Consider the following 12,419-nt stretch of genomic DNA (forward strand, 5'->3'; position numbering starts at 1 on the left):
GATCAAAGTGGAAAGAAAAATAAAAGACAACAAAAGTTAATTATGTATAGAAAGAGCAAAAACAGGAAGGATGGGGTTTTTTCATCAGCTACTGTACACAAGGATAGACCATGAACACCATGATAAACATATGGTTATACTTTACACAGCACAACAACTTAAAACATCTTCAGAAGTCAACCTTATCTTCAATTATTTTATGTTTAATGTTTTAACCTTCTCTCTTTGGTTCATTGTCTCTCCATAACACACACTTCTCATTGCAAAGTGCAATGCTCCCATTCTAGATTTCTCCTCCTTTAACAATATGCTTGGGTTCACAAAACCTAACACTTTCTTATTATATCTCACTCCCAGTTTTCACACGGAGCTATAGGCCATATTTATGAACACATTTTCCCATAGACACAGAATGGGTAAAACCCTTTGATACTTCTGGCCCTATATCCTATACCTTAAGTTGCTACTCACACCTCAAGACTACATATTTGTGCTTTTAAAACTACCAGCCAGACAAGACGATTGTGTTTGGACAAGGATTGTTCTCTTAAGAAATGGAGTACTATTTAGAATGCTTTGTAGGAACGTGTCGGGCTGCCAGTGTGATAGCATGAAGACACCCCCACCAGTTCCACCTGTTTTAACAGGATTCAACAATACCAGTGATTCATGTTTGGGATTTGGGGCTGCTTGTGTTCAAAATACCACTGTCAGAAGCACCACAGGAAGGACGTGGGCATTAAAAATAGGTATTCATCTTTTTCTACCACAAAGGTGTGTACCACGTGTTCCCTCTGTGACTGCTAGCCGATTCCACTCCTATCTACATTCATGGCAGTGCACACCACTCTAGTCAGCTGCTACATGGTGAAGGCATCAAATTGCCTTAAAAAGTCAAGGTCTTAAGGTGTCCTTGTTCCTAAGGGAGGATAAGTCCCCAAATGACAATCTATAAGTTTGCTTTGATCTGTAAACACTTTTGAGCTGAGGTTTCTGCTAGACTGCCACTGCATTGTGTGATTCTAGGTACCATTGCTTTCACATGCCAACAGCAGCCGCTGGCTAACAACAAAAGTATACAGTCTCTATCTGTAAGGCACCCTGTCACTGATAGTAGGGTAACTCCTCTACCAGGCATGCACTCACCAAACTGCCCACCACCTGCTGTTTACCTGTAAAGCTGACAACACACTGAAAGGGTGTTCAAGACAAGGTATAAGATATTGACTTTGGATACTCAGCAGACACGAACACCTATCTCTACAAGAGGACCACAGCATTGGGCTTGTATAAAAGACTTTAGGGCCTCATTTACAATTTCTTGATTAATGGCAGTGCAGCAAGCCTTCCTGCTCCACTGTGGTGCGTCAAAAGAAAAGGGCTGGAATGCGCCATAATCGACACATTCATGTCCTTTTCCACTGCGCTGTTGCACAATGGGCTGCCACGTGCCATCGCAGACACCTTTGCGCCATGGTGCAAGGGTGTCTGCATTGTTGGGGTGATCATTTGTGTGGAGAAACGGGCAGCTTCCTGCGCAAAAACAATCACAAGAGGTGTTTTCTGCTTTCTCTGTGTACTGCAGAATGCAGCACACATAGAAAAGAAAAACGAGGAGAAATAAAGGCATTTCTCCTTGTTGTGCTTCCCTTATACCATGCCTGAGGAGGAGTATGAGTCTGAAGCATTCCCAGGTTTACCATGTCTTGTAAATCCAGAAAAGCATCAGGTTTCATGAGTATTGCGTGGGAACAACCACAGCAACACCCATGGTACACACCTTTCAAGCAGAGAGTGAAAGGGGACCATATTTACAAAGCCATGAAAAGCCTCACAGAGGGAATTTGTAAATATGGGCCAGCACACTGCGCCGCTGCAGCTTCAAAAAGTGATGCTCTGGTGGCATAAAGACCTCATAAATGAGACCTGAAGATTTCCTTGCAAACCATGCACAAGATATTCTGAAATCAAGTGCCAGTCTGCGATTATGGCAGGTCTTCATGCTGCTGTTGATTTGCTTATATAGTTGGAGATTAAAGAACTTTACAAAAGGGATTCACAAACCTCCTGCTTCATTCATATCCTTGAGGAGAGACATATTTTGCAACATCTTTCAAATGGCTGTGAATGCATGGATGCATAGGTATTTTTAGACCACCATCTTCTCAATATCTCTCCTTTATAGGAAATAGTGTTGCAATTCCTACCATACATTTTATATTAATTGAAACAAGTTGTTAAAATAACTTCTTGAGGCATTCTAGAAGTTAAAGGAAAGTATTTAAACGTTTTGTTTTATATTAAATAAAAAATTTGTTTAACACTTATTAAATACATTTTTGGTGGCTTTAGTTTAATTCTAGTGATAAATACATCTTATATTTCATTCAATTTAAATAATGTAAATCAAAATAAAATATAAATATATTTTTTTAAAGATCTTTATTCCGTTTTTAACACACCATCATATTTCCCCCCAGCCTCCGCCCCCCGCCCACCGGTCAGACAGACCGTGAAATATATGCAATACAATAACATAACATTTATATAGAATATCTCGTATCACATACGATTGATTACTATTTGAAATACAGTTTACACAATAATTCTTATTATTATCTTCAGTTTTGATTTAGAGTTCAATCATTCTATTCCCATTTTCCAGCTGGCACTATTCTAACAGGGGAGACCACATTTTTAAACCTCTTTAGCGTCATCTCCTACCCTTTCGCCTATATATAGAAGTTTCCATATTTGAAATGGCCAGGAATCCAGATAACTATTGATGAAAAGAGGGGGCATCAGCATCTAGCCAAGCAGAGGTAATACATAATCTAAATACCGCCATAGCTATAAATATAAGTTCATGTCCCACTAAGGGCCATATGTATCAAGGCCAAATGGGTTCGCAAACGCCGAAATTCGCAGAATTTCGGCGTTTGCAAACTCATTTTCGCAAAATGGTATCTATGAAGGAATTTGGGTGCAAAATAAGGAATCGCAAAATTTGCGATTCCTTATTTTGCGATTGCGGTTGAGGAATCACAAATTTTGCGATTCCTTAAATGCAATGTATTAAGCAAAAATAAATTCCAAAATGCCCTTAAGGAATTGCAAATTACCACCAACTTCTAGTTGGTGGTAAGTTGTGATTTACTTAAAAAATGCACATTTCAGCACCACATTTGCACCCATACTTATTTCAGGGGTGCCACACGGTGTCCTTTGGACACCCCTGCACCCTTGAAATTATTCCCAATTTGCGATTTGCAAATGCGAATCGCAAATTGAGAAAATAATCCCATTGCTTCCTACGGGCCAGAAGGCCCGTAGAAATTAATGGGAAAGTATTCCTTAATTGCGAATTTGCAATTTGCGAATTTGCAATTAAGGAATATCAAGAAATCGCTAAAAAATTGCGATTTTCTTGATACATACCAATTAGCGATTCTGAAATAGCGATTTCTTAAACATCGCTATTACAGAATCGCTAATTGGTATCTTGATACATATGGCCCTAAGTCCTTATTAGGATCTCCTGCTCCAAGTAAGATAACATTGCTAGATAAAACTACCGGGTTTTTTAGTACTGTTGTTAGAAACTTCTCAATTTCTTGCTTAATAGATCTTAACCCAATACAAGTTGAAAAGATGTGCACTGCGTCAGCGCTGTACAACCTGCACCTAGGACAGTGTGTGTTTTTCCACTCCTCCATTTAGCAATTTTATCCGGAGATTAATATAGAAAAAAACACATTTAAAAAAAATTGTGCCTGTAGTTTGGTTGATAGGGGAATCGTTTGTGACATAGACAAAACATAATTAAATTCAACGTCTGATACCCCCACTCTCTCTTGCCATTTCTGAGAGGTTTTTACCATATAATCCGGAAAATATGCATTGATAAGTGTGTAGATCCCCCCAATCGTATTTTATTATCGTAAATTAAGACCTCCACTACTTAGTTAATTTTAAGCCCCCACCCATCCCCCAGCCTTATGTAACAGAAAGTCCCTTATTTGCAGGTATTTGAAAAACTCTTGCCAAACCAGACCAAATTTGTTTTTCAGCTCTTCAAAGGACTGTATCCCTTCCGGAGAGACTAAGCAGCCAATTTGTACAACCCCCGCTTCCAACCATTTATTCATGTAGCTGTCCTTTAAGATTCCTGGGAGACTTACATTATTTTCTAAGGAAGTGTAAAAAGACTATCTCCCTAAGCCCATCATTTTCTTTATGGTCTTCCATACCTTAAAACTACTGAGTAGTATTTTAAAATTTTCTTTCTTATGATCGCCAAAAATACCCTCTGTTCTCTCGTCCTAAAAGTAATTGAAATATAGAAGGTCTGTACACCTCCCTCCCCTCGTGTCCTCGGGTGTTCTGTAGCAACTCGCTGCTATACAATAACACAGTCGCCCAATAGTATGCTTTTAAATTAGGGAGGGCTAGTCCTCCTCTATCTTTGTGTAGTGTGAGAAGTTTAAATGCCCGTCGAGTCAGTGAGTATGCCCTGACAAAATTTGAAAACATGTGTTCTAGTGATTTAAACCAAGAGGGTGAGAATTCCAGGCAAATTGCCCTAAAAAGATATGGAATTTTAGAAAAGAAGATCATTTTAATCACATTCACTTTTCCGATGATAGAAAGGTGCAAGTTGTCTAGGCGTTGAAGATCTTTTTGCATGGCTGGCAAAATGGATTTCAAGTTTATATCAACCAGCGTATCCAGATCAGATGTAATAGTGACTCCCATATAGGTAGCTTGTTCCACAACTCAAGAATCCCCCATATCGTTATTTTTGTTGAACAAAATCTGAGTTTTACCCTGATTAAGTGCGTATCCGGACACTAAGCCAAACTGGTTTGCCTCACCTTCAATGGCACTCATGACGGCATTAGGTTCAGCTGTCACAATTGCAATGTCATCCTCATATGCAAGTGTTTTGGTGACATAGTTTTACGGAGGCAAGATGGAGACCGATTAACAACGTCGCGAGGCTGCTCCGCTGGGTCTCCCCACATTCATCTATCTCTCGTAACAGTAACCACTTCAGGTAGCAGAAAAATGCGGAATTTCTGATTGCGGTGTAAACCCCCCCCGAAAGAAGCCATGGAAAGTCACAGTAAGGACACATGGTCAGCGACTGGCTGCCGCCCCCCTCCCAACTTACCACACCAACTCCCGGACACATGAACATGAAACATGGTTATCTTTGGAAGGCGGGGGTCGCGGGACCCCGGCCGTATTTATTAAGATATAAAATTAAAGAATTTTAATAGCATGATAAATACATTATACAAAAATCAGCAGGACATTAGATACAATATTGTCAACAAACTTGAGAGGCTAACCTTAACAGAGACTCTAATACAAGTTGTTCCTAACCGAAACTAACATCCTCAGCTAGATTTTTGTATACTACATTTCTGGCCATATGGCAAGGTCGCTAACCGGTGTCAGGTCTTATTAGCTGCGCCTCACCTAGGGATGTGCGCATGCGCAGCCGGGCCTAGTAATTACCCGGTCCACGCCGTGAATCCAATTACCAGCTGCGCCTCACCAAGAGATGTGCGCATGCGTAGCCGGGCCCGGTAATTACCCGGTCCACGCCGTGAACTCCATTTACCCACTAAAGGAGGGCCCTTACTCTGCGCCATCCGGTGACGTCATGAGTATGCGCGCGCGGGGTGGCTACCAGCCTAAGGAAAGCGTGACTACTCCAACCCGCGCCCCTTTGAACAGCAATTACCTTGCCCCTGAAGTTCTTATGAGGTGCCAAGGGCACCTCCCCTTGGGCGGGAACCTCCATGGGATGATGCCCGCCCCCTCAGACCTTAAAATAGCTGCTCACCGGTCATGACCTTACCGTATGCCCCAAACCTAATAAATACGACGACCTATGGAAGAAAAGAGCTAAAGGACAACTATTCTAACTAAATATCACATCAAAAATCGACATATCGCTACAAAGGAGAGAAGGTCCTAACACAAACACCACCACACAGCATATTATAGCATAATTCACTAAACTGGGAAAAAAGGCCTAAAATACACTTACAACAAAATACTTTAGTCACATAACGCACGTTAAACCAGGCCTTGTGCTAGTAATAACCCAGCAAAGTATATGTACATTGAACTAAAACAGCTTCGACCGAGTAGTTCCAGGGATGGTGGGTGGGAAAACGAGAAGCCCCGAGCGCGGGGCACGACACACTGTGGGGGAGCGTCCAGAGAACAAGAGGGTCTCCTGGGCGCCCCCCGCTTCTTTATCCCCAAGGGGCCAGGTGAGGGCGGCACGCCCCCACCCAGCCCCTCCTGCAGCCCCCCCCCCCGACCCGGAAGCCCTAAAATGACATCCGGGTCAAAGGGGGCGCAAACCAATCGGTGGCGAGGCGCGCCCGGAAGGGCACGCCCCTCCACCGAGGAGCTCTGAGGAGGGGGACGGTGCACGCGCCGCCATGCGGGCGGGGGGGCCAAGAGCCCCCCCTTTTCATAAGCAATGCAGGTGAAGTGCACGAGTAGAAACGGACACGCTGTATCTTGTCAGTGGGCACTCACGCTCTGCTTCACCCGCGAAGACGCACAGACCGCTCTGCGTTCGTTGATGGGATCTGCCCTGCGCTACCTTCTTCCGTCAAGACAGACCGGCACAGGAATTCTCGAGTGCCTGCATCAACTTCTCTGCAACTTCACAGAGGAAAAGCATTCGCATCAACGGCGCCTTGGGGGAGAAGTGGGGGCCGGAGAAACAGGAGGGACACACTATTGCAGCATCTCTGGCTGCGCCGGTAGCATCAAACAAGTAAGGATGACCGGCAGGGGAGCGAGGGCTATTAAAGGGAAAACTGCACCTTCTGGCTCTCTGCAACAAAGCGCGCTCTCTGTCATTCAGCAAAAGAAAACGGAGGTTGTGAGCTCTAAGTTCAGAAGCAGTAGTGGGAATAAAGTGGATAAGGCAGATTCCTTAGACAAAAACACGCAGGAGAGAGACTTATCAAACTCATCACATTTAACAAATATGGGAAAAAAAGCCATCACTCAAGGCGCAAGGGAATCAGACTCCTCACAACTGCTACTAGCAAACAGTTTCATGGCTGCAAAAGGGGGGAAAACAATTCTCTACTTTGGGAGCCGTTAATCAAGGGGCAATAAACCTCACCAACTCAACCTTGCCCTCCGTGATGAACAGCAATACGCTAGACTCGGCTCCTGAAGAATTGAACGTGGCGAATGGCCCACTTTGACAGGCATACTATGTCCAAAAAAAATCCACCGCCACCACAGTGAGTGGTACGAATACTTTGCCAGTCATTGCTACCTGTTTTTCCCAACCACCCGCAAAAGGTGATGGCGCACAACCTGCTGATAATCCCAAGACACCGGACAATCAAGGTAAATTCTTCTCTTTAACTGAAGAATCGGATATGTCTGACATCAGTATATCACTGACAAGCGGAGAGGAAGGGCAGAAGTGGTATAGGAGCCCGACTCTGAAGCACATAGGAGTAAGCCAAGTACTAAAAGACGCCTCAACAAGAAAACCAGCAGAGGCTGACTCCAAAAAGAAAGTGATATGTCTGAGAAAGAGTGCACAGTGGATCTGAAGTGGGATTATGATAACACCGCCCTTACCTTACTCAAGAATACCGCTTCACCCGCTTGCCAGGCGAAAGGGGGTGACTCCTAAGCAAATGGACCAGCGCTGGTGAATATCATACAAACTATTATAGGGTTTTAAGAGGAAGTAACGGCGGATAGCCCCAGATCTCGACTAGCCTCAACAAAACTGCAAGGGGCGGTCAGAAAGGTCGGAAGAACTGGCTACGACATTGCAGATCGGATGGCTACGGTGGAGGGGAGGACAGAGCAACTAGAAAAAGATGTTGTTACATTCCAGGCACAGTACGAAGAACACGAGGGAGTGGTAAAAGACTTAATGTGGAAGATGGAGGAGCAAAAAAATTGGCAGAGACGCAATAACCTCCGCTTTCTTGGGATTCCAGAAGGAGTGGATAAAGACGATCCCAGGAAATTTATGATAACCTTACTCAAGGGGGCTCTACCAGAATTGCAGACTTGGGACCTAGACCGGGAAATCCAGCGAGCCCACAGATTTCCTCTGTTTCCAGGGAAATGCACGACAACATCACAGCACCCCCGGGCTATGCTGGTATTCTTTGGGAACTATTTACTCCGCCAAATTCTTATTGACCTGGCAAGACCCACTAACAAGCGAACCTTTGAGGGGGTATCTTTTTTAACCAGGCCTGATTTCGTACACGCCACTGTGGAACGTAGATGGTGACTCCGGCAACTGTTTGAGCCATTTAAAACCTGGAGCTGAGGTCTATTTACAAAATCCAGCTAGGCTCAAAGTGGTTTTTAAAGGGGCCATACGTAGTTTTATTTATGAAATTCAAGCACAAAAATACCTGGAGGAATTGTCTAGTCATAAGTGAGATTGTCAACATTGCTCCTCTGGAGATTGAGGGATGGGGTTGAAGCAACCAGGGGAAACTTGAATTAAGTCTGTCAATAGAAGGGTGGTTCAACTAAAATCTGTCAGTAGGAGGGATCAATTGATTAAGGGTTATGTAGGAAATGTGCTTACGGCCGGCTCTGTCCTGCTCTGTCCTATTTACTTTTACTATTTTTTTTCTTTTTCAAGATAATAGGTAGCTTCTTGGAAGATGAGGGGTGTCGCTACCAGAGACAATAAAAACTGTGGTTTATAACAGATTTAATTTCTTCTTGGGGAGGTGGGGAGCTCAGCGGCCTCGCTGGGCTCTGTACATCGGATGCCAAATTCCTGGCTCGGTCAGGTAACCTTAGAGGGTCGTGGGGGGTGGGAACGGGTGGGTGGGCTGGGTCAGACAGGGTGTTTCAGAATCTCACATTTGGGTGTAGACAAATCCGGTATAGCGATAACACTAATGCTCAACAGGTGCCAGACTTGGAGTATGAGTGTAGCTCAAGGAAAAAGATGAAATGGGTTTGCTAAGGTTATTATCAATGAATATATGCGGTTTGAATGATAGCAAGAAAAGACAAATGGTTGCTGATGGACTACATGCCTGGGGAACAAATGTGGTATGCTTACAAGAGACACATGTGTAAGGGTCCCAAATGCACATTTTAAAATCACTTGGGTATAGTCTGATTTGTGCTTCTACTCAAGGTGAAAGAGTTCGGGGAGTTGCTATTCTCACTAAGGGAAGTGGGCTTGTTTTCAATCGCTCCGAGGCAGACAAATATGGTTGGTGGGCGATCACAGAATGCCAGTATGGGAAAGGACAAAAATTTACGCTCTGCACTATTTATGGTTGTAACAGTGATTACCCGCCGGCACTGGAGGCAGTCTCAAATGAACTTATGCATTGGCCTTTACCCCTTATGCTCTGCGGGGATTTTAATATTAATTTTCTGGTTAGTTGGTCTTATACGGGTCGCAAGCCCAAAGTAATTAGAGCTCTGAGAGATTTTTGTAGCGTGCACGGATTAGTAGATGGTTGGCAGACAAGAAATCCTAGCGACCCTGGTTTTACATTTGTTTCTAATCCGCATCTTACCCACGCTAGACTGGATTACGTATTTATGCTAAACACAATTAAAACTAAATGTAAGATGGAAAAACTCTTGCAAATTCTTTCGGATCATAATCCATTAATTTGCTCTAACGAAATAGAAAATGATAAAATCACTCCAACTTCATGGTCTTTTGAGAAAACTCTACTTTTAGACAATAATTACTGTAGTCACATGAGGGAATTGATTCCGAATTTTTTAACAGTCAATATGGGGAGTACATCAGACGAAATTGTGTGGGATGCACTGAAAGCAGGGATAGGCGGGGAGACTCTGCAATACTCTTAAAGGCTAATAAATAGGCTAAGCTAGTTATGCAGCAGCTGCAGGAAAATCTAAGGAAGGCGGAGGAGGGGTTGGTGAGAGTGCCAATGGGAGATACACCGGGAGGAAAGGAGATGATAGAGAAGTTGCTGAGTCAAGTGGCAATGACAAAGCTAAATTCAAGCCTTATACTAAAAACTTATTTACGTTTTAATGCTAAAGCTATCTGTAAATATTATTAATTTATTTTGTATGAAATATAATTAAACAAATAGATAACACTATTCTAAAAACAACCATTAATTTATTTTCATTTCATTCTCTTTCAGTTAATTTCTGTAATATATTGCCCAAGCAACCTACTTTAAAAAAAAATAAGTTACTTTTTTCCACACATGCTGGGAATAATAGCGGCTAATTAGACACTCCTGCAGTTGTGCCTTTATTGTAGGTAGGAGAACATAACCAGAGAGGTAATTAACAACTTCTATTGACCACAGGTAAAGGCAATGAGGCTATTAGTACCCCTTCACCATGAATAAGAAGTTGCTATCCTGCACTGGACTGTCCCTCCTCCACCCTTTAATTTGCGGAAGGAGTGCCCAAAAAAACAACAAAAAGTAGAAAAAAATAAACAAACTTTAAATTAGGAAGTGCATCGCGGGCCAGTCGGCAGTTTCCTAGTTCTCATGCTAGATTGAGGCCATGGGTATTTAACTGTAATCACTTAAAATCAAAAAAACATAATTAGAGTCTTTCTTTATGTTAAGAATTATTCTCCTAGTGCTGGAATTTCTTCAACTTAGAAAGGATAGTGCAAACGTTTCTTTACCCCATGCAGGAGCAACTTTGCATGTTTTTAATTGGTTGAAATTGATGGGAACAAGATAGATGGAAGTGCAAAAATGAAATATCTGCTGCCCTGCTTAAGTCCCGATAAGGGATTTTGGCTGGGTCTGCCAAAAAGATTAGAAATAGTCTTGCAATAAAGGATGGTTGAAAACATTCCAGTGCCTGAATAATAATTCTTAACACAAATAAAGACTCCAATTAAAATTTTTGGGGCTTAAGTGATTAGAGCGATAAAAACATGTACATGTAAATGCATCAGGTGATAGTATGTTGCCCTCCCACAAACGGAATTTCGCAGTTGATGTTAGCAATTACACTTTAGTACATTATGTGTCAGTATGTATCACTCAAGTTGCATATTTATTTGTGTTGTGTCTTTCTAGCCAGACAGGTTTCCCTTCCTTTCACTCACCTATCTAAAACGATAACATTTGCAACATTTTGTTAAGAAGTGCAAAAAAAACAAAGGCACATTGGAATTCTATTATTAACAAGTTCCCTTTCAAGTTTTCAGCCATGTTCAGCTCTTGATGTATGTACTTTTTGTTTACATTTATTTTAGGGGACGTAGTTTACAAAACAATTGGAAGCAACGGCTGCGTTCTTTATGCAATTTGCAGCAGTGTGTGCACAATCAGAACCTACCAGGGAGAGTGTGTTACAACCACCACAGTGCCCAAAACCAGCACTCAGATGACATTACAATCAACAACTACAGCAACTACCATGGGAACAACTCCTGAAACAATCACAACAACACCAGAAACCAGCACTCTCCCAACATCATCATCAACAAGTGGGAGTATTACTGTAACTAGCACATACACAACATCATCCTCAACAACCACTCGTAGTACAATCAAGCAGTTTGATCCTACAGAGGTAAGTTGAACTTCTGTTTATTGGATTAGTACAGCTGGCCTTGTTGAAGGATAAGTATTTCACAGAAGGGTTAAGTGAATAATAGGCCATTCGAAATCAACTCATTATTTTCACTTCTGAGAGGCAAGAGGAGCTGCTATAAAAAGACATCTTTAGCAATCTCCTTTGGGGTATAGTAGAGAGAGATTCAATGCTGTCACTTGAAATTGCAGCAATGGCAGCATTGAAAAAATTGAGTTGATAAGACTGACCTTGTTTTTTTAGCACAGATGAATGCCGAGAACAATGACAAATAGCAAATGAAAAGCCTCATAATCAGGATTTGTTTTCCTTTTCCTGGGCTTTTGTTTAATCCTATGCCAGTTGATGACAACTTGCCCAGTATTACAAATAGAACTGGATTGCCCTAACGTGCATCTTTGCTTGCTTCCAGAATTGGCTCTTCCTGCGAACTCATCTTCCAGCCCTTTTCCTCTACCTGTCCTCCTTTCTTCTAACCTTACAAATAGTGCTTTCTGGAAGCAGCATGCTGCCCTTCACACGCCTATCAATATGTCTATAGCAATCTACAAAAAGAAAACACAATTATGCTACTTAACTGCTCAAGGGAGCGTTTGATTAGTCATTGGGAGGTTTATATGCCAGCATGGACCTGTCTCAGTATAATATGTTGCTCTTGAGGAACTTCATATGACGACAGATGAGGGGAAATTAACTTATTTTGGGTGACCTCTTACCACTTTTGACATAACCCATTTTAATTTGTTCGGACGTCTTGTTGTGGGGGGTAGTGCGGTTCTTTCCTGACAAGTGAATTAGGGCCATTTTGC

The 12,419-nt window shown here is 42.4% G+C and overlaps 1 protein-coding gene across 1 annotated transcript in view; it reads left to right on the top strand.

The window, feature by feature from the left end:
• The window catches only part of LOC147733201 (mucin-2-like), a 1,190,401-nt gene that overhangs the window by 940,658 nt on the left and 237,324 nt on the right, over positions 1 to 12,419 (top strand). The window contains exon 31 of the mRNA XM_086957735.1: positions 11,270 to 11,589. Within this exon, the coding sequence (XP_086813861.1) occupies positions 11,270 to 11,589 (320 nt within the window). The remainder of the gene's footprint in view (positions 1 to 11,269; positions 11,590 to 12,419) is intronic.

This window comes from Lissotriton vulgaris, chromosome 2_1, assembly GCF_964263255.1.
Source record: "Lissotriton vulgaris chromosome 2_1, aLisVul1.2, whole genome shotgun sequence".
NCBI classification, from domain to species: domain Eukaryota; kingdom Metazoa; phylum Chordata; class Amphibia; order Caudata; family Salamandridae; genus Lissotriton; species Lissotriton vulgaris.